Here is a 22,802-nt window from a genome sequence, read left to right as displayed (position 1 = left end):
GGGAGCACCCTGTGTCCTCAGGGTTGTCCTAAATAAAAGGGTTGACGCCCGTGTGAGGTCGTAAATACAGAAATGTAGTACAGGTGCGCAACGTGTTTGTGTGCCAACCTTTCCACCTCTCCAACCCCCCCTCCTCCTTTTAAGACCCTCCTTAAAACACAACTCTTTGACCAAGCTTTTAGTGGCCTCGCCTAATGTCTCCTCCTTTGTCCGATTCCGCTGCTGTGAAGCTCCTTGGGACGTTTCTCTACGTTAAGGATGATGATGATGATGATGATGAAGATTAATTAGAATTTCTACCCAGAGGTTTGGCGCTCAGTCTGTAGGGGACTGGAGCCGTGAATACAATGTTCTGTGACCCCCCCCCCCCTTCTTTGAGCCTCCAGACCCCTCAGCTATCTTTATGAAGTAACTTGTGAGCATCTGACATGCACCCCTCATGTCAAAGAATGTCTTTATAAAGGGGTGAAAAGGAAAATAAGCAGGACATAGAAAGCTAAGGAGCAGAGGGGACCAAAAGCAGCATCAATGAGATAGAGATAGGCGGCGGTAACCAGAGGACATGGATTTAAGATAATTGGCAAATAAACTGGGGGGGAGTTAAGGAGAATATGTTTTATACAGCGAGTTGTTATGATCTGGAATGCGCTGCCTGAAAGGGTGGTGGAAGCAGATTCAATAGTAACTTTCAAAAGAGAATTGGATAAATTCTTGAAAAGGAAATATTTGTGGGGCTATGAAGAAAGAGCGAGGTGGGGGGAGGAATGGGGTGGATTGGGACTGGTTAAACTGCTCTTTTCAAAATGCTAGCACAGGCATGATGGGCCGAATGGCCTCCTCCTGTGCTGTAAGATTTGATGATTTTTAAGAAGGTTTCGAAGGAAGAGAGTGCGGTAGTGAACAAAGTGATTTAGGGAGAGAGTTCAAAGAGCAGGGGAACTAGTGACTGAAAGACGGAGCGGGGGAACGGGGCGAGTATATGGCAGACTGCATGCTGTTTGTTGTGAGTTTGCTGTAGCTGGCAGCACGATGATATGATCACTACAATACCAAGTTGGTACAGTCAGGGACTTTGAAAAAAACAGTAAGTAACTATGCAAACACACAGTACTGAGAAATGTGCGGTGACTAGGCACGCGCCCTATGATGCTGTGGCCTGTAAACACAGAACTTCCTGTCAATATCCATTTGAACCCCTTTTGCATTTTTCTTGCAATACTCGCATGTGTGTGGGGGGGGTGGTGAGTGTGGGTGGTCTGGGCATTAATCCCAGATTAGGTCGTGTTTTATTTTGCTAACACAACCATCGGTTTAATTAATAACTGGATCTTTTTTTTAAGTCTGGCTGGGCACCTGGAACCCAAAGATAGACAACCTCCCCCTAAAAGCACATGATTTTAATTACGTTACAAACGCCATCTTTCACATAGCAAACTGAATGAACAAGCAATGTTTAAAAGTAGGGGGAAATCGTGTCTTGAGAAACACTTTGGCCTCTATGTTTATGGGGCTGGGGGGAAGGATGCAGGGGAGCCCATTAGTAGGTGGCGCACCCGGGCAGGCCAGTGATGTGGAGGCCTGGCTGATCTTAAAGTCCAGCTCTTTGAGTGCCCTACACCAATCCTATTGCATGAAGTACTTTTGACTGTATCAATGCCAGTTTTCCTCTTGTGTAAATGGCTTGGTTTGTCCTGTGTACTGTAGAATCTTTTGCTCCCCGTCACTCTTCTATCTTACCCTTCCTTGTCTACATGAGCCCCTGGGAGGGACTGCCACTGTTCAGGCCATCTCCACGGTCTTCATTGGTGCACAGGAGGATTTGGGGGTAGGATTGGAAAAACCCATGTGTAGGTTGCTGATTTTTACAGAAGAAATGGAATGCATCCTGTAAAACACAGCAGCACAGAGTGGTATATTAGCCTCCCATTTTGAAATGGTCTCCTGTAGATGTTCAACATAATCATTCTTTTTAATCCTGTTTTTGAATTTGCCTTTTCCTTCTGTGAAGAGGATGGGCTCAGTGGGTAGCACTCTTGCCTCGGAGTCAGAAGGTCAAGGGTTCAAGTCCCACTCCAGAGCTTTGACCTCCTAATCCAGGCCGACACTCCAGTGCAGTACTGAGGGAGTGCTGTACGGTCGGAGATGCCACCTTTTGAATGAGACGTTAAACTGAGGCCAAGTCTGCCCTCTCAGGTGGACATTAAAGATCTCATGGCACTAATATGTGAAGAAGAGCAAGGGAGTTCTCCCCGGTGCCCTGGCCCACATTTATCCTTCAACCAACACCATTTAATTATTTGATTATCTGATCATTTTTCTCATCCTGCTGAATTCAAGACCAATCAGTGTTTCCTTAGTAAAGTTTGGGTTTGAAATCTGTCCTGTCTGACCTGGAAAACTAGCAGAAGCTGTTTCAAAAAAGTTGACAGCTCCAGATGGCCCTAATCTTCAGAGTACGAGGTGTGAAAACTCGTCCCACAGACTGTACTTCAAGATGTTAGAGTATCGAACAGTCCTTCCTTTGTGTAGGAGGAAGAATATGGCAGTACGTGAAAGGCTGAAGGGGGAAATCAAAATTTTGAAGGCCCAAAATTTTGGTGCATTTCTGAGGTGAGCAGGGGGGGGGCGGGGTAGGGGGGAGGCGTTAAGGGAATGCACCCCTGGAAAATGTTGCATTTTGTTTAGTTTTCAGCACCATTAAACCTCTCAATTGATTTTTAATTTGGATTTGGACCAACGAGAGGGCATCAATTCCCCCCCCCCCAAAATACCTCAACAGTCACTCTCCCATATCCAGTCCCCTCCTGCCCCAGTTCAGAGAGGTAGTCGACCCTTTCCGGACCCAGTCCATGAAGACTCTGTACAATGTCCAACTCCCTTTCACACAGAGAATTACTTCTCCCTCAGTCCTCCCACTCCATACTCGCAATCTCTTCCCCCTCAAATCACCGTGGTGCTATTCACCCCCACCCCATTCTAGTCACCACTCTTCCCTCCACCCCAGTTAATGCCAAGACTCTCCCTCCCCACTCCACTCAGTTAATGCTGGCATTCTCCTTCCTCCCCACCCCCAAGTGCTGTTTCCCTGCTTCTCTTCCTATTCTGTCCCAACCCCACCGCAACATCGCTCCCGGCTTCTGCCTCCCATCCCCCCTCCCTCCTTCATGGCCATCCACTGCCTCCCATCACCCCCCCCCTTCAAGGCCATCCACTGCCTCCCATCACCACCCCCCCCCCCCCCATGGCCATCCACTGCCTCCCATCCCCCCCTTCGTGGCCATCCGCTGCCTCCCATCCCTCTCCTTCAAGGCCATCCACTGCCTCCCACCCCCCCCCCCCCCCCTCATGGCCATCCACTGCCTCCCATCCCCCCCCCCTCATGGCCATCCACTGCCTCCCATCCCTCTCCTTCAAGGCCATCCACTGCCTCCCATCCCCCCCTTCATGGCCATCCACTGCCTCCCATCCCCCCCCCTCATGGCCATCCACTGCCTCCCATCCCTCTCCTTCAAGGCCATCCACTGCCTCCCATCCCCCCCACCTTCAAGGCCATCCACTGCCTCCCATCCCCCCCCCATGGCCATCCACTGCCTCCCATCACCCCCCCCCATGGCCATCCGCTGCCTCCCATCCCCCCCATGGCCATCCGCTGCCTCCCATCCCCCCCCATGGCCATCCGCTGCCTCCCATCCCCCCCCATGGCCATCCGCTGCCTCCCATCCCCCCCCATGGCCATCCACTGCCTCCCATCCCCCCCACCTTCAAAGCCATCCACTGCCTCCCATCCACCCCCCCCCCAAGGCCATCCACTGCCTCCCATCCCACCCCCCCCCCCAAGGCCATCCACTGCCTCCCATCCCCCCCCATGGCCATCCACTGCCTCCCATCCCCCCCCCCCTCTTCATGGCCATCCACTGCCTCCCATCCCCCCCCCTTCATGGCGATCCACTGCCTCCCATCCCCCCCCCCCACAAATGGCCATCCACTGCCTCCCACCCCCCCCTTCATGGCCATCCACTGCCTCCCATCCCCCCCCCCTCAAGGCCATCCACTGCCTCCCATCCCCCCCCCCCATGGCCATCCACTGCCTCCCATCCCCCCCCCCCTCTTCATGGCCATCCACTGCCTCCCATCCCCCCCCCCCCACAAATGGCCATCCACTGCCTCCCACCCCCCCCTTCATGGCCATCCACTGCCTCCCATCCCCCCCCCCCCTCAAGGCCATCCACTGCCTCCCATCCCCCCCTTCATGGCCATCCACTGCCTCCCATCCCCCTCCTTCAAGGCCATCCACTGCCTCCCATCCCCCTCCTTCAAGGCCATCCACTGCCTCCCATCTCCCCCCCTCATGGCCATCCGCTGCCTCTCCCTTTGGTGCGGTTTTTGCCTGAGTCCTGCTACTAATGGGAGTGATTCTATGCTCTGTGTACTTAGGTGGGAATTCTTTGTGAGGATTCCTGCCCTCATTATGCATCAACTAGAGTCACAGGACTCGGGTAGGGGCAGGACTGAGGGACGAGGGGTGACTCGAGTAGGGGCAGCACTGCGGGGCGAGGGGTGACTCGAGTAGGGACAGGACTGAGGGGCAAGGGGTGACTTGGAGTAGGGGCAGGACTGAGGGACGGGGTGACTCGAGTAGGGGCAGCACTGCGGGGCGAGGGGTGACTCGAGTAGGGACAGGACTGAGGGGCAAGGGGTGACTCGAGTAGGGGCAGGACTGAGGGACGGGGTGACTCGAGTAGGGGCAGTGCTGAGGTTTTTTAAAAATTCATTGATGGGATGTGGGCGTCGCTGGCTAGGCCTGCATTTAGCGCCCATCCCTAATTGCCCTTGAGAAGATGGTGGTGAGCCGCCTTCTTGAACCGCTGCAGTCCATATGGTGTAGGTACACCCACAATGCTGTTAGGAAGGGAGTTCCAGGATTTTGGCCCAGCGACAGTGAAGGATCGGCGATACAGGTCCAAGTCAGGATGGTGTGTGGCTTGGAGGGGAACTTGTAGGTGGTGATGTTCCCATGCGTCTGCTGCCCTTGTCCTTCTAAGTGGTAGAGGTCGCGGGTTTGGAAGGTGCTGTTGAAGGAGCTTTGGCGAGTTGCTGCAGTGCATCTTGTAGATGATACACACTGCAGCCACGGTACGCCGGTGGTGGAGGGAGTGAATGTTTAAGTGGGTGCCAATCAAGCGGGCTGCTTTGTCCTGGATGGTGTCGAGCTTCTTGAGTGTTGTTGGAGCTGCACTCATCCAGGCAAGTGGAGAGTATTCCATCACACTCCTGACTTGTGCCTTGTAGATGGTGGAAAGGCTTTGGGGAGTCAGGAGGTGAGACACTCGGGTACGGGCAGGACTGAGGGGCGAGGGGTGACTTGAGTAGGGGCAGGAGTGAGGGGTGACTCGAGTAGGGGCAGGACTGAGGGGCGAGGGGTGACTCGAGTGGGGCAGCTCTGAGGGGTGAGGGGTGACTCGATTAGGGGCAGCTCTGAGGGGCGAGGGGTGACTTGGGTAGGGGCAGTGCTGAGGGGCGAGGGTTGACTCGAGTAGGGCAGCACTGAGGGGCGAGGGGTGACTCGAGTAGGGGCAGTGCTGAGGGGCAAGTGGTGACTCGATTAGGGGCAGTGCTGAGGGGCGAGGGGTGACTCGGGTAGGGGCAGGACTGAGGGGCGAGGGGTGACTCGATTAGGGGCAGCTCTGAGGGGCGAGGGGTGACTTGGGTAGGGGCAGTGCTGAGGGGCGAGGGGTGACTCGAGTAGGGGCAGCACTGAGGGGCGAGGGGTGACTCGAGTAGGGGCAGTGCTGAGGGGCAAGTGGTGACTCGATTAGGGGCAGTGCTGAGGGGCGAGGGGTGACTCGGGTAGGGGCAGGACTGAGGGGCGAGGGGTGACTCGGGTAGGGGCAGGACTGAGGGGCGAGTGAGGACTCGGGTAGGGGCAGGCCTGAGGGGCGAGGGAGGACTCGGGTAGGGGCAGGACTGAGGGGCGAGTGAGGACTCGGGTAGGGGCAGGCCTGAGGGGCGAGGGGTGACTCGGGTTGAGGCAGAACTGAGGGGCGAGGGGTGACTCGGGTAGCGGCAGGACTGAGGGGCGAGGGGTGACTCGGGTAGGGGCAGGACTGAGGGGCGAGGGAGGACTCGGGTAGGGGCAGGACTGAGGGGCGAGGGGTGACTCGGGTAGAGGCAGGACTGAGGGGCGAGGGGTGACTCGGGTAGGGGCAGGACTGAGGGGCGAGGGGTGACTCGGGTAGAGGCAGGACTGAGGGGCGAGGGGTGACTCGGGTAGAGGCAGGACTGAGGGGCGAGGGGTGACTCGGGTAGAGGCAGGACTGAGGGGCGAGGAGTGACTCGGGTAGGGGCAGGACTGAGGGGCGAGGGAGGACTCGGGTAGGGGCAGGACTGAGGGGCGAGGGGTGACTCGGGTAGAGGCAGGACTGAGGGGCGAGGGGTCTGATGCTGATTGATCTTTGCCCGTATCTGCTGATAGACGGACTGTGCCCATTAACCATTGACCTTTAGTGTGTAACGGTGAAGGTCAGCACGAAGTGGAGACTTAACTGATGGGCTAAAAATCAGCCACAGATTTCATCTGACTGTGATAAGGAAAATGTAATGAACACTATCTTGGGGAATGTGTTAAAATATTCAAAGTATTCCCTGTTTAATTTATTCTATTAAATTCCCTCACCTGGGCTTATTTACTCTGCTGAATTAATTTGCTCTCCAACATGTAATGAGAGTTGGGGCCGAGCTCCCGTCATTCATTCTGTGGGATGGACTGATTCATGTTTCAATTTGGTTTTGACCTTGTTCCCTTATACATAATAAAATGGTGTCACATTCCGAGAGAATCATTAAATTTATCGACTGTCACGAACTTTAATTTGTACAGCTGGGCAGCACAGGGTACCGAATAAGCAAACAACTGCTTAATCAGAACAGGAAGAGACTGAGCAGATCTTCTAGGGATAAAACAACCAAAAAGATGCTGATTATTTTGATCCTATTTGTACCAGTCTGATCAGGGGAAGTGTGCAATCTGGGAATTCTGCTCATCATAGAATCGCACAGCACAGAAGGAGGCCATTTGGCCCATCGTGCCTGTGCCGGCTCTTTGAAAGAGCGATCCAGTTAGTCCCACTCCCCCACTCTTACCCCGTAGCCCTGCAAATGTTTCCTTTTCAAGTATTTATTCAATTCCCATTTGAAAGTTACTATTGATTCTGCCTCCACCACCCTTTCAGGCCGTGGTGTACCTACATGACGGGGTGAGTAAAAAGTAAAAAGAAAGACTTTCATTTATATAGCACCTTTCAAAACCTCAGGACGTCCAAAGTGCTTCACAGCCAATGCAGTAGTTTTTGAAGTGTAGTCACTGTTGTCCATTTGCGCCCAGCAAACTCCCACAAATGATTAGATAATCTGTTACCAACTGAGCCACAGCTAATATATAAAATATCCAAGTCCCTATGTGTTTTGTATTGTAGGTACTTGGAGCTGGGACTGGTTCGTAGCCAGTTTCAGAGCACTATTGTGCAATGCACATCTCTATGGGAAAGAGTAGTGTTTGGTCTCAATGTCACAATGTAGCTTTCTTGTGATGGATGTTTACCAGATGTAGGTATGTATAAAATCAGGCTGCATTCTGTTAGTGAAGCCTATCTGTAACATGCTTCTTAAAATCCATCTATTTGACCAAGCTTTTGGTCACCTGTCTTAATATCTCCTTAAGTGGCTCGGTGTCAAATGATTCTCTGAAAGCACTCCTGTGAAGCAGCTTGGGACCTTTTACTACTTTAATACAAGTTATGGTACCTGTAGGCAGCGAGGTTGTTTGCAGTGCCAAACTTTTACCACTTGCATGCTGCCAAGTGTTTTGCCGAGGTTGCTTTGCCAAGTATTGTATACGGCGCGGTGCAGGCTCGGCTCCTCAGTACGATAGCAAAATACTGCAGATGCTGGAAATCCGAAATAACAACAGAAAATGCTGGAAAAACTCAGCAGGTCAGGCAACATCCGTGGAGAGAAATTTGAGTTGACGTTTCGGGTCGAAACCCTTTTTCAAAACTGGAAAGGAAATAAAATAGATCGAAGGCAGGGCTGCGATCGAACAAAAGAAGTAAAAGAGACATTAAAAGGTATTCAAAACCAGAGGAGATGGTAATAGGCCAGTGGAGACAAAAGACAGCTGAGATTAGTTGTGAAGTGTACTGGCAGGAAAAGAGACAGCTGCCAGGTGGGAGAGAGAAACAAAAGGAAAGGGGGGGGGGGGGGGGGGAAAGGAGGACCCAAAACAAAGGGGTGGAAAAAAATATAAGTAAAAAAGTAACAAGGGCCGAGGTTATGATCTGAAATTGTTGAACTCGATATCGAGTCCGGAAGGCTGTAAAGTGCCTAATCGGAAGATGAGTTGCTGTTCCTCGAGTTTACGGTGAGCTTCCGTGGAACAATGCAAGAGACCGAGGACGGTGAGGTCCGAGTGGGAATGGAGCGGTGAATGGAGCACTCCATTCCCACTCGGACCTCACCGCCCTCGGCCTCTTGTATTGTTCCACGGAAGCTCAACGTAAACTCGAGGAACAGCACCTCATCTTCCGATTAGGCACTTTGCAGCCTTCCGGACTCAATATCGAGTTCAACAATTTCAGATCATAACCTCGGCCCTTATTACTTTTTTACTTATATTTTTTTCCACCCCTTTGTTTTGGGTCCTCCTTTCCCCCCCCCTTTCCTTTTTTTTCTCTCTCCCACCTGGCAGCTATCTCTTATCCTGCCAGTACACTTCACAACTAATCTCAGCTGTCTTTTGTCTTCACTGGCCTATTACCATCTCGTCTGGTTTTGAATACCTTTTAATGTCTCTTTTACTTCTTTTGTTCGATCGCAGCCCTGCCTTCAATCTATTTTATTTCCTTTCCAGTTTTGAAAAAGGGTTTCGACCCGAAACGTCAACTCAAATTTCTCTCCACGGATGCTGCCTGACCTGCTGAGTTTTTCCAGCATTTTCTGTTGTTATTTCGGCTCCTCAGTGTTGGTTTCTGTCTTGGATTTAGACCAGTTTGGCACGGAAATGTTTCCCGTGCCTGGGTGAAATATAGTTGTTTCTTCCATACTTTGAGGTTTCGCTTAACAGGCTCAATAAATGACTTAAAAAACGCTGCATAAATCTCAACTTGGCAAAGGTTGACCCTTACTCTGGCCCAAGGGGTCAGCACTGGTGTGAGTCATATTTTTGCCTCCTGGTCAGTCACTATAAACATTTGGGATGTGGCGCTTGCATTGGTGCAACATAGACCCTGAATTTGACTTCAATATATAACAGCTAAATATAAAATCCCAAACCTCGTAAAGCCAACGTGCTTCTTCTCTCGCCGGTCTTTCTACTCTCTGTTGACTGCTTGCTTGGGGAGGTTGTACAGGCACCGATGACCTCTGACTCAGAAGGTTGTGGGTTTGAGTCCTACTCACGGCCCTACATTTCAGTGCAGTACTGAGGGAGGGCTGCCCTGTCGGAGGTGCCGTCTTTTGGATGAGATGTTAAACCATTTGCCTTTTCGAGTAGATGTAAAAGATCCCATGGCAGTTTTTTGTAGAAGAGCACAGACTTCTCCAAGTGTCCTGGCCAACATTATTCCTCGACTAACAGCACCAAAACAGATCGTCCTGCTGTGTACTAATTGGTTCCACATTTGCCTACATCAGTGACTACACTTCAAAAGTAATTCATTGATGGGAAGCGCTTTGGGATGTCCTGAAGGCATGAAAGGCGCTATATAAATGCAAGTCTTTCTTTCTTTCTGGTCCCTCGCCCAAGTGGTCATTCTTCATGGCGGTGAGTGAGTGGCTATTTTCCGATATAGCCGAGGCCGATCTTGTCCTCAACGGATGCCCACACAATGCCTGCTTCCAGAAGAGTCGCTGAATCAACATTGCCTGATTTTACCTCTCTCTAACCGAGGAGCACTGAACCCAGTTGCAGCAGCCCTATCCCAGCTCGGATCAGCACAGGACCTGGCACCTCCCTGATCTGTACAGTTGATCTACTCACGAGGTGAACTCACTGATCCTTTGGGGCTCCTGTCACAAACTGATCAAGCCTACATATGGAGAGCAGCATATGTTCTTACTTTAGGGGCCTCTGATTGCACACAGGTGGCGATATGACATCCATTGTGTTGTAACACATTTGCAAGTAAGTCTGTAGAACACCTTTGCTTACAATGTGAATGCCGAAATGTGTAGTTGAACATTTGGTAAGAGAATGGCTAACAGTCCCGCTGTGCTCAGTGTTCTAACTGTGGATTATTTTCCCACTTTCACAGTAACAGTTCCCGCTGACTCCTTGGATGGCCCTCTCTACATTCCTTACAAGACCCTGCTTTCCACGGTGAGCAGCATGGATTTCAGCGAGGGCGAGGCCCAACGACTCATTGAGACCCTGATGGACAAGGCCGGCATTGTGCAGGACACCTGGCATACGGTAGGCTATCAGTTCCGTTCATGCCAAGCATTGCATTGACTGTTGACGTGGCTTCTTTCTCATTGTGTTGACAGGGGAGGGAGTCACTAAAGTAAAACTGTTGTGTTGCCTACTGTGACTCTTGGCCATGTCGAGCCAGGAAAGGCTTGGTGTGATTCCTGGTCTGTTCTGAGTTAACTGACTCCAGTTGGGGTAATGGTATGGGTGCTGCAATTGACTTTCTTGGGGTAAGGAGGGGGAAAACCAACCACAGTTCCCAGTCCTGATCACTGTTAAGTGTTTCTGGCTGGAAAATGCCTTTATGTCTGTATATGGGATTGTTCTCCTTAGAGTAGAGGAGGTTAAGGGGAGATTAATAGAGACATTCCAAATTATGAAGGGTTTTGATAGAGTAAATAAGGAGAAACTGTTTCCACTGGCAGAAGGGTCGGTAACCAGTGGACACAGAATTAAGATAATTGGCAAACGAACCAGAGGGGAGATGAGAATTCTTTAAACAGCGAGTTGTTGTGATCTGGAATGCACTGCCTGAAAGGGGGTGGAAGCAGATTCAATAGTAACTTTCAAAAGGGAATTGGAGATATACTTGAAAAGGAAAAAATTGCAAGGCTATGGGGAAAGAGCATGGTGAGTGGGATTAATTGGATCGCTCTTTCAAAGAGCTGGCACAGGCACGATGGGCCGAATGGCCTCCTTCTGTGCTGTGTGATTTTGTTCGATGTCGTTGTTGGGTGAAGCAGGAACGTGGTCCATGATGCACTTTGTGGAGAATTAGTCTGCAACACGAATTATCCAGGTTGACTCATGGCGACTTGGGGGCAAGGCACAGGATGAACACCATACTGTACCCCAGCATGGGGGAAAGGCAAGGAATGAACACCATACCGTACCCCAGCACGCGGGAAAGGCAAGGGATGAACTCCATACTGTACCCCAGCACGGGGGAAAGGCAAGGAATGAACACCGTGCTGTACCCCAGTACGGGGGAAAGACAAGGGATGAACACCATACCGTACCCCAACACGGGAGAAAGGCAAGGGATGAACACCGTGCTGTACCCCAGCACGGGGGAAAGGCAAGGGATGAACACTGTGCTGTACCCCAGCATGGGGGAAAGGCAAGGGATGAACACCATACCGTACCCCAGCACGGGGGAAAGGCAAGGGATGAACACCATACCGTACCCCAGCACGGGGGAAAGGCAAGGGATGAACACCGTGCTGTACCCCAGTATGGGGGAAATACAAGGGATGAACACCGTGCTGTACCCCAGCATGGGAGAAAGGCAAGGAATGAACACCATACTGTACCCCAGCACGGGGGAAATGCAAGGGATGAACACCGTGCTGTACCCCAGCACGGGGGAAATGCAAGGGATGAACACCATACTGTACCCCAGCACGGGGGAAAGGCAAGGGATGAACACCATACTGTACCCCAGCACGGGGGAAAGGCAAGGGATGAACACCGTGCTGTACCCCAGCACGGGGGAAATGCAAGGGATGAACACCATACTGTACCCCAGCACGGGGGAAAGGCAAGGGATGAACACCATACTGTACCCCAGCACGGGGGAAAGGCAAGGGATGAACACCGTGCTGTACCCCAGCACGGGGGAAAGGCAAGGGATGAACACCGTGCTGTACCCCAGCACGGGGGAAATGCAAGGGATGAACACCATACTGTACCCCAGCACGGGGGAAAGGCAAGGGATGAACACCATACTGTACCCCAGCACGGGGGAAAGGCAAGGGATGAACACCGTGCTGTACCCCAGCACGGGGGAAAGGCAAGGAATGAACACTGTGCTGTACCCCAGCACGGGGGAAAGGCAAGGGATGAACACTGTGCTGTACCCCAGTACGGGGGAAAGACAAGGGATGAACACCATACCGTACCCCAGCACGGGGGAAAGGCAAGGGATGAACACCGTGCTGTACCCCAGCACGGGGGAAAGGCAAGGGATGAACACCGTGCTGTACCCCAGCACGGGGGAAAGGCAAGGGATGAACACCGTGCTGTACCCCAGCACGGGGGAAAGGCAAGGGATGAACACCGTGCTGTACCCCAGCACGGGGGAAAGGCAAGGGATGAACACCGTGCTGTACCCCAGCACGGGGGAAAGGCAAGGGATGAACACCACACTTTACCCCAGCATGGGGGAAAGGCATGGGATGAACACCGTGCTGTACCCCAGCATGGGGGAAAGGCACGGGATGAACACCGTGCTGTACCCCAGCATGGGGGAAAGGCACGGGATGAACACCGTGCTGTACCCCAGCATGGGGGAAAGGCATGGGATGAACACCGTGCTGTACCCCAGCATGGGGGAAAGGCACGGGATGAACACCGTGCTGTACCCCAGCATGGGGGAAAGGCACGGGATGAACACCGTGCTGTACCCCAGCATGGGGGAAAGGCACGGGATGAACACCGTGCTGTACCCCAGCACGGGGGAAAGGCACTGGATGAACACCGTGCTGTACCCCAGCACGGGCGAAAGGCACGGGATGAACACCGTGCTGTACCCCAGCACGGGGGAAAGGCAAGGGATGAACACCGTGCTGTACCCCAGCACGGTGGAAAGGCAAGGGATGAACACCGTGCTGTACCCCAGCACGGGGGAAAGGCAAGGGATGAACACCGTGCTGTACCCCAGCATGGATCACCATCAGAAGAAGAGAGGATTTAGGGAAGAGAAATGGGGAAAATAGATCCTTGGAGTAGTACTCATCAGCACCAAACTCTAGAAGGATTATTTGGGCCATTAAAATACAAATGGAGAAGTCTGGTGGGAAAGGACCAAGGTATGGCAGTGACCGTTGAAGAGGTTTTAATGGAATAAAACTGTGGTGTCTGCTCTCGCTCCATCCTCAGCAGTAGTTTGTTGAATTCATTGAGTGCGCCAGGGGGGAGCAGTATTCTTACCTTGACCACTCTGGTGCAGTCATTGAGCTTTTTTTGGCATTGCAATGCATTGCACCCGTGTCCCAGGAGCCAAGCTTCTGGCATTGACCTCCTGAGTGGCCTCCTCCCACTGGCAGTGGAGTTGTTGCCTGGGGGGCTTTCTGCCCCTTGGTTGGAACAGGATCTTCTCCTCTTGTCTAGCACCTGCACTGGGGCCTCCAAGGCAGCATCGGAGAACATGGGTGTCCTGTCTGGACATCTTTAGCCATCTTCTTCAAGCTAAGCCCCCCACGATTTTAACTCCTGGGTTTTCGTGAGCATGGAATGCCACTCGCTACAGGTAGCCGGGGGCCTCATGAGTATCGAAAAGTTGGGGTCTGATGGCATCATTCAGGTATATTCACACATTAACCTTACAAAGGCATTGTGCACTTTGATTGCATGAAGCTTGAGGGTGGAGTGGTTTGATGGGCTTTTTGGCATCATCTTGTTTGTAAGGATAGATCATATTCATTATAAATAAACCGCTCCAATATCAGCAAATGATAGGAATCTACCAGACAATGTGGAAAACTGCCTGGGACATACCTGGGAAAATGTAAGGTGGGTTATTTTTAAAAGAAACCCTTGCATTTATATGATCAAAGCTCTGCAGTCCTGCCACATCCAGTTGTGAATGGTGATGGACCATTAAACAACTAACAGGAGGAGGAGGCTCCATGAATATCCCCATCCTCAATGATGGTGGAGCCCAGCACGTGAGTGCAAAAGACAAGGCTGAAGTATCTGCAACCACCTTCAGCCAGAAGTGCCGAGTGGATGGTCCATCTCGGCGGCTCCTGAGGTCTCCACCATCACAGAAGCCAGTCTTCAGCCGATTCAATTCACTCCACGAGATATCAAGGAATGGCTGAGCGCACTGGATACAGCAAAGGCTATGGGCCCCGACAACATCCCGGCTATCGTGCTGAAGACCTGTGCTCCAGAACTAGCTGCGCCACTAGCCAAGCTGTTCCAGTACAGCTACAACACTGGCATCTACTCGATCATGTGGAATACTGCCCAGGTATGTCCTGTCCACAAAAAGCAGGACAAATCCAATCTGGCCAATTACAGCCCCATCAGTCTACTCTCAATCATCAGCAAAGTGATGGAAGGTGTCGTTGACAGTGCTATCAAGTGGCACTTACTCACCACTAACCTGCTCACCGATGCTCAGTTTGGGTTCCGCCAGGACCACTCGACTTCAGACCTCATTACAGCCTTGGTCCAAACATGGACAAAAGAGCAGAATTCCAGAGGTGAAGTGAGAGTGACTTGACATCAACGCAGCATTTGACTGAGTGTGGCATCAAGGAGCCCTAGTAAAACTGAAGTCAATAGGAATCAGGGGGAAAACTCTCCTGGCTGAAGTCATAACTAGCACAAAGGAAGATGTTTGTAGCTGTTGGATGTCAATCATCACAGCCCCAGGACATTGGTGCAGGAGTGCCTCAGGGCAGTGTCCTAGGCCCAACCAAATAGAAACATAGAAGATAGGAGCAGGAGTAGGCCATTCGGCCCCTCGAGCCTGCTCCGCCATTCAATGCAATCATGGCTGATCATCCAAATTCAGTACCCGGTCCCTGCTTTCTCCCCATACCCCTTGATCCCATTAGCCTTAAGAAATATATCCAACTCCTTCTTGAATACATTTAATGTATTGGCCTCTACTGCCTTCTTTGGTAGAGAATTCCACAGGTTCACCACTTTCTGGGTGAAGAAATTCCTCCTGATTCCTGTCCTAAATGGCCTACCCCTTATCCTTAGACTGTGACCCCTGGTTCTGGACTCCCCGACCATCGGGAACATCCTTCCTGCATCTAGTCTGTCCAGTCCTGTCAGAATTTTATAAGTTTCAATGAGATCCCCCCTCATTCTTCTAAACTCCAGCGAGTACAAGCCCAATCGACCCAATCTCTCCTCATACGTCATTCCTGCCATCCCACGCATCAGCCTGGTGAATCTTCACTGAACTCCTTCCATGGCAAGAACATCCTTCCTCAGATAAGGCGAGCAGAACTGCACACAATACTCAAGATGTGGTCTCACCAAGGCCCTGTACAACTGCAGCAAGACATCCTTGTTCCTGTACTCGAACCCTCTCGCTACGAAGGCCAACATATCATTTGCCTTCTTAACCGCCTGCTGCACCTGCATGCTTACCTTCAGCGAATGGTGCACAAGGACACCCAGGTCTCGTTGCACTTCCCCTTCTCCCAATCTATTGCCATTCAGATAATAATCTGCCTTCCTGTTTTTGCCACCAAAGTGGATAACCTCACATTTACCCATGTTATATCGCATCTGCCATGCTCCTGTCCAAATCATCCTGGAGTTTCTCGGCATCCTCCTCACAGCACACACGCCCACCCAGCTTTGTGTCGTCTACAAATTTAGAGATATTGGCCTAGAAATTCAGTTGTTTGCGCCAGCCGCTAGCGCCTTAGGAGGAGGAGAAGTGGGGCGCTAAGCGGCTAGCGCCCGGGTGCAGTGCGATCTGCGCCTCTCGCGAACTTCAGTTAAGATTTAGCGGCGGCGCAAAACCTTTGCACGCGCAGATCCTGACGTCATTTCATGGTGCAACGCCCTTTGTGCGCCCCAAACCGGAAATTCAGTGGCGCCGGCCTATTGCGCACCTGGCGCCCCCCGCGACTGGTAGAGGGGAACGGTTCCCAGTCGCTGTAGGGGGCGCTAATTAAAGGGGACTCCTCCTGCAGTATAAATGGCAGCCATTTTGCATCACTCCTTCTTTGTGAGAGACGGATCTTTGGAGAGAGACAAAGGTAGAGAGCTTTCTGGTTTGGCTCAACACTCGCACAGGTACTTGTGGCTTCAGGCCACAGCTTTGCACTTGTCTTTAACTTCAGAGTCATAGCATTGATTGGAAACATATAATGGGGGCTGCAATGGGTGGAAACGTTGGGCTTCTCCATTGCATTCAAAGGGCTCAGAGACGCCGTGAGAGAGTGCCAGTCATGGCCAGACGGAGAAGGGGCAACAGGCGTCGGCAAAGGAGGCCTTACCCACCCAGGGTATACTGCCAGCAGTTCTCATATCTGAACATGTCTGAGGAGCATTGTGTTCGGAGGCTGCGATTCAGAAGGGCGGTGGTCACTGAGATCTGCCACCTGCTTCGCGGAGATCTGCAGCCACAGCTGAGGAGCAGGATGTCTCTGTCGGTGGCAGTGAAGGTGACGGTGGCTCTCAACTTCTATGCCACCGGCTCCTTCCAATCCGCTACTGGGGACATTTCCAACATCTCCCAGTTTGCGGTACATTGCTGCATCCGCCAGGTGACCAATGCCCTTTTCAGAAGGAGACGTCAGTTCATCTCCTTCCCCATGACCGTTGACAAGCAGCAACAGCGTGCAATGGGCTTTGCAGCATTAGCGGGCTTCCCCATGGTGCAGGGCGCCATTGACTGCACGCATGTGGCTTTGCGGGCACCTCTAGAGAATGCCGAGGATTACCGCAACCGGAAGGGCTGCCATTCGCTCAACGTGCAGTTGCTGTGTGACCACAGGCAGCTCATCCTAGCTGTCAGTGCCCACTTTCCAGGCAGCAGCCACGATGCCTTCATCCTGCGCCAGACTTCTGTGGCAGACATGTTCGAGGCCCAGCCTCACCCACGAGGATGGCTTCTCGGGGACAAAGGCTATCCTTTGTGCACCTCGCTGATGACCCCGCTCCATGCGCCCAGCACCCCTGCTGAAGAGCGATACAATGACAGCCATCAAGCAACCTGGAACATCATTGAGCAAACAATCGGCGTGCTGAAGCAACGGTTCCGCTGTCTGGATCGTTCCGGGGGAGCCCTACAGTACTCGCCTGAGCGAGTCTCCCATTTCGTTGTCGTGTGCTGCATGCTGCACAACCTGGCTATCCGCAGGACTCAGCCACTGCCAGCAGACATTGGAGGACCACCAGAGGAGGAGGAGGAGGACCAGCACAGGAGGGAGGCAGAAAGTGCAAGGGCCGCCCGTCGGCGGCTTATTGCAAGTCGGTTCTAGGCCCCCTCTCAGGGAATGGCTTGTGCCAATAGCAGAAGATGAATGTAGCCGCTCCACAAGCCCTCAGCCGAGCAGGGCAACCAGGACTTCCAAAAGAAAGCATGGACAGTGCGATTTAAGAATTTTTTTTACTATGCTACCTCTGTGCCCTTCCCACATGACAAACTAATGGAGAGAAACCCCCCCCAAAAACACAAATACACCAGTCTCGGCCTTTACAAGTAAAACAAATATACCAGTCTCGGCCTTTAAATATGAAACAAATACACCAGTCTCGGCCTTTAAATATGAAACAAATACACCAGTCTCGGCTTTTATAAGTAAAACAAAACATTTGGCCACACCTTCTACTTTTTCCCCTGCGAGGGTGATCCGTTTCGCTTCCGTGACTGGCCCCTACCCGCCCTGCAGCTCCTCCTCAATGGGACCCCAGTGGCTGCAGCAAGGCTGGGGGAAGGCTGCTGAGGGTCAGATGGTGAGACGGCAGATGCCCTTGGGGGTCAGCCTGGACCAGCTCTGGGCCTGGAGGGGCCGGCTGCTGACTGCTCCAACTCTGCTTGGGCGGCAGCAGTCTGTCCAACAGCTGGTGGCAGCTGCAATGGAGGAGTGACAGTGTTGGCTGCAGGAATGCTGCCAACCTGACAGATCACAGGCACTCCCTGGTCGGCTGATACATTGGCACGCGCACGGGCCAGCACTGCAGCATGCGCAGCAATCTGCTGAGGCACAGACTGCTGGGCTGCTGCGGCACAGCGAGTGCCCCAGCGATGCCTGGCCGATCCAGCGAGTGTGGCAGCAGTTAGTGCCCGTGTGGCCCTGGTTTGTGTCTGCATGACAGCAGCCAGTGAATGCACGGCACGACTGAGCACTTGGCTAGAAGCCGTCTGTGAAGCAGCGAAGTCCTGCTGACTCCTAGCCTGTGCTGCACTGAATTGTTGCAGACTCCTGGCCTGTGCTGCCCCGAATTCCTGCACACTCCTTGCCAGTGACTCTATGGAGTCAGGCATCCTTGCCACTGCAGCCATGAGCTCAGTGTGCCTGTGCTCAGCCTGGGTGCCCATTTCCACTAGGAGCCGCACCTCCTCTGTGCTCACCGTAGCAGGACTGGAGGCCGCACTCACCCTCCGGGGAGAAGTCCGCCGAGCTTCCCCACCCCTCCCGCGTTGCTGCAGCCCGCTGGTCCCCGGAGCTTCACTATCCTCCGACCCTTCCCCCCTGCTCCCCTCCAGGGAAGACGTGTCACCATCATGGCCATGGGCTGCCTCGGCTGAGGGTGTCCCTGATGGTCTGGCTTCCTCTTCCTCCTCCTCTATGTCTGACTCGGACACAGTGCCAGCTTGAGGGGCCGCCTCCTCACCTGGCGAGTCACCATCTGAAAGCAGGGAGGCACAAGAGTTGCTTTAGAGTGAGGACAGGGCGGCAGCAAGGGAGGCATGAGTGCTGCTGTGCATTGCATTGGTTCGATAGTGGCAAAGGATGCTGGTTTGAGGCGCAAGTGGAAAGGGAGAGGTCAAAAAGGTGATGACCTTACCATTGGTGCCCAGAACAGGGTCAGCATCTCCAGTGGTGACGGGGCCACTCAGCCGGCCTGCCATGATCCACTCCACTTGCTGCTCGAGGTCGCTCAGCTGTTTCAGGTCAGGACGGCCTCCCCCGGTCTGTCGCTGCTGTCTTCTGTTATGCGCCAGCATGGCCTGCAAGAGAAAGGACCGCCTCTAAGTACAGTGTCAAGCCCTGATCTTGCCCGCACTGCCTCCCATGGTCAATTAGCCCTGACAGTGTCAAGCCCTGATCTTGCCCGCACTGCCTCCCATGGTTGATTAGCCCTGACAGTGTCAAGCCCTGATCTGGCCCGCACTGCCTCCCATGGTCGATTAGCCCTGACAGTGTCAAGCCCTGATCTTGCCCGCACTGCCTCCCATGGTCGATTAGCCCTGACAGTGTCAAGCCCTGATCTTGCCCGCACTGCCTCCCATGGTCGAATAGCCCTGACAGTGTCTAAAGTCCTGATTGCGCAAGTGCTTTTCATGACAGTCCCATAGCTGCTGGATGAGGGCTGGCCATTAGGGCTTTCAGACCTGTTTGGCCATAAAGTGAGGTGCACATGCAGGGATGAGGAGGATACTGGAAAGGGTACTCACCCTGACAACCCGAGTGAGGTCGTTGAATTTTTTCCGGCACTGGGTTGGTGTCCTGCCAACCACGCTGTTGGACGTGACCCTGTTTGCCACATCCCTCCATGCTTTCTGATATTCGGAGGGCAGCGGCCTCCTGCCACCCTCAGGGAAGAGGATATGGCGCCTGCGGTCCACTGCGCCAACCAGCAGCCTCAGGTCACCCTCGCCGAAGCGCTGCGCTCTCTCCCTGGCCTTCTCCATTCTCCTGGGCGTGGAGCTGTTCCAGAAGCAGTGTTCAGGCCTTGCCTTAGGGCTGCAGTGTGCAGGGCGTGGCAGCCAAGCAATTCCACCCTCCCCCTTTAAGTGCTGACCGGCGCCTGACTGTCTGCCCTCAATGAGCAACTCGCCGCACCTGCGCTGCGCCCGCCTTCGGTGTTTGCACCCCGGATCGCCGGCTTAGCGCCTAATGATAGTCGTGTATCGCCTGCTTTAGTGCAGCAGCAACCTCTTGGGGCGATGCAACTGAATATCGGCGAAGGTGGCGCTAAGTTGCGCCGGGCGCAAAAGTTGGCGAACGCCATGCTGTAGCGCCCCAAACGTGGCTATACTGAATTTCTAGGCCATTACATCTAGTTCCCTTGTCTAGATCATTAATATATATTGTGAATAGCTGGGGTCCAAGGACCGATCCCTGCGGTACCCCACTAGTCACTGCCTGCCACTCGGAAAAAGACCCGTTTATTCCAACTCTTTGCTTTCTGTCTGCCAACCAGTTCTCTATCCAAGTCAATACCTTGCCCCCAATCCCATGTGCCTTAACTTTACACGCTAATCTCTTATGCAGGACCTTATCGAAAGCCTTCTGAAAGTCCAAATACACCACATCCACTGGTTCTCCCTTATCTATTTTACCAGTTACATCCTCAAAAAATTCCAGTCGATTAGTCAAGCACGATTTACCTTTTGTAAATCCATGTTGACTTTGTCCGATCCTGTCACTGTTTTCCAAGTGCTCTGCTATTACATCTTTTACAATGGACTCTAGCATTTTCCCCACTACCGATGTCAGGCTTACTGGTCTGTAATTCCCCGTTTTCTCTCTACCACCTTTTTTGAATAGTGGGGTAACATTAGCTACCCTCCAATCCATGGGTACTGTTCCAGATTCCATCGAATGTTGGAAGATGATCAGCAGTGCATCTACTATTTCTAGGGCCACTTCCTTACGTACCCTAGGATGTAGATTATCAGGCACTGGGGATTTATCCGCCTTCAATCCCATCAATTTCCCTAACACCATTTCCCTACAAATACTGATTTCTTTCAGTTCCTCCCTTTCATCAGACCCTATGTTCCCCGACATCTCTGGGAGGTTATTTGTGTCCTCCTTTGTGAAGACAGAACCAAAATATGTATTTAATTGGTCTGCCATTTCTTTGTTCCCCATTATAAATTCCCCTGATTCTGACTGCAAGGGACATACGCTTGACTTCACCAATCTTTTTCTCTTCACATATCTATAAAAGCTTTTACAGTCAGTTTTTATGTTCCCTGCAAGCTTACTCTCATATTCTATTTTCGCCCTTTTGTCCTCCTTTGCTGAATCTTAAACTGCTCCCAATCCTCAGCTTTACTGCTTCTTCTGGCCAATTTATATGTCCTCTCCTTGGATCTTATGCTATCCCTAATTTCCCTTGTTAGCCACGGTTGAGTCACCTTTTTTGTTTTATTTTTATGCCAAACTGTGATGAACAAATTCTGTAGTTCATCCATGCAGTCTTTGAATGTTTGCCATTGCCTATCCACCGTCAATCCTTTGAGTGACATTCCCCAATCAACCCTACCCAACTCGCGTCTCAGACCATCGTAGTTTCCTTTATTTAAATTCAGGACCCTAGTCTGAGTCAACTACTTCATTCTCCATCTTAATGAAGAATTCTCTCATATTATGATCGCTCCGACCCAAGGGGCCTCGCACAACAAGATTGCTAATTAATCCTTTCTCATTACATAATACCCAGTCCAAGATGGCCTGATCTCTAGTTGGTTCCTCGACATATTGGTCCAGGAAACCATCCCGTATGCACTCCAGGAGTTCCTCCTCCACAGTATTGTTACTAATTTGGTTAGCCCAATCTATATGTAGATTAAAGTCACCCATGATGACTGCTGTGCCCTTATTGCACGCTTCTCTAATTTCCCTTTTAATGCCATCCCCAACCTCCGCATTACTGTTTGGAGGTCTATATACCACTCCCACTAACGTTTTCTGTCCCTTGGTATTTCTAAGTTCTAACCATACAGATTCCACATCATCAGAGCTAATATCCTTCCTCACAATTGTGTTAATCCCTTCTTTAACCAGCAATGCTACCCCACCTCCCTTTCCTTTTTGCCTATCTTTCCTGAATATTGAATACCCCTGGATGTTGAGTTCCCAGCCTTGGCCACCCTGGAGCCATGTTTCCGTAATCCCAATCAAATCATATTCGTTTACCTCTATTTGCGCAGCTAATTCATCCACCTTATTACGAATGCTCCTCGCATTAAGACACAAAGCCTTCAGGCTTGTTTTTTTAACACTCTTAGACCTATTAGAATTATTATTTACTGTGGCCATGTTTGATTTAAACCGTTGATTTGTCTGACTGCCACTTTTGTTTTTCTCCTTCCTATCTTTTGCTTTTATCCTTGTTTCCCTTTCCTCTCTCCCCCTGCTCAATTTCCCAACCCCCTGCCATTTTAGTTTAAACCCTCCCCCAGAGCACGAGCAAACACTCCCCCTAGGACATCGGTCCCGGCCCTGCCCAGGTGCAAACCGTCCAGTTTGAACTGGTCCCACCTCCCCCAGAACCGGTTCCAATGTCCCAGGAGTTTGAATTCTTCCCCCTCGCACCATTCCTCTAGCCACGTATTCATCTGAAATATCCTTCTATTTCTACTCTGACTAGCACGTGGCACAGGTAGCAATCCTGAGATTACTACCTTTGAGGTCCTATTTTTTACACTTCCTGCACACATGGTTGTCAGGGACACAGGAAGTGTCCCTGAGTTCCCACATAGCACAGGAGGAGCATACCACGGGGCCGGGCTCTCCTGTCATGACTTACCCTTTAAGTAATTGAAATTAAATTAAATCAAATCAATCCCACCAATTACACTACAGTTAAATGGTATATAACCATCTTCAGCTGCTTCATCAATGACCTTCTCTCCATCATAAGGTCAGAAGTGGGGATATTCGCTGATGATTGCACAGTG

The 22,802-nt window shown here is 51.9% G+C and overlaps 1 protein-coding gene across 3 annotated transcripts in view; it reads left to right on the top strand.

Moving 5' to 3' along the window:
- Nucleotides 1-10,231: 10,231 nt before the first annotated feature.
- The window catches only part of LOC147121593 (ribosome-binding protein 1-like), a 241,499-nt gene continuing 228,928 nt past the window's right edge, over nucleotides 10,232-22,802 (top strand). For all 3 annotated transcript variants that reach the window (XM_085981956.1, XM_085981957.1, XM_085981955.1), the window contains exon 1: nucleotides 10,232-10,465. In XM_085981956.1, the coding sequence (XP_085838082.1) occupies nucleotides 10,247-10,465 (219 nt within the window). In that variant the 5' untranslated portion in view covers nucleotides 10,232-10,246. The remainder of the gene's footprint in view (nucleotides 10,466-22,802) is intronic.

The sequence above is a fragment of the Somniosus microcephalus genome, chromosome 3, assembly GCF_052327205.1.
Source record: "Somniosus microcephalus isolate GS21.2 chromosome 3, FLI_Smic_1.0, whole genome shotgun sequence".
NCBI lineage: Eukaryota > Metazoa > Chordata > Chondrichthyes > Squaliformes > Somniosidae > Somniosus > Somniosus microcephalus.
This window is presented reverse-complemented; position numbering and strand designations above follow the sequence as displayed.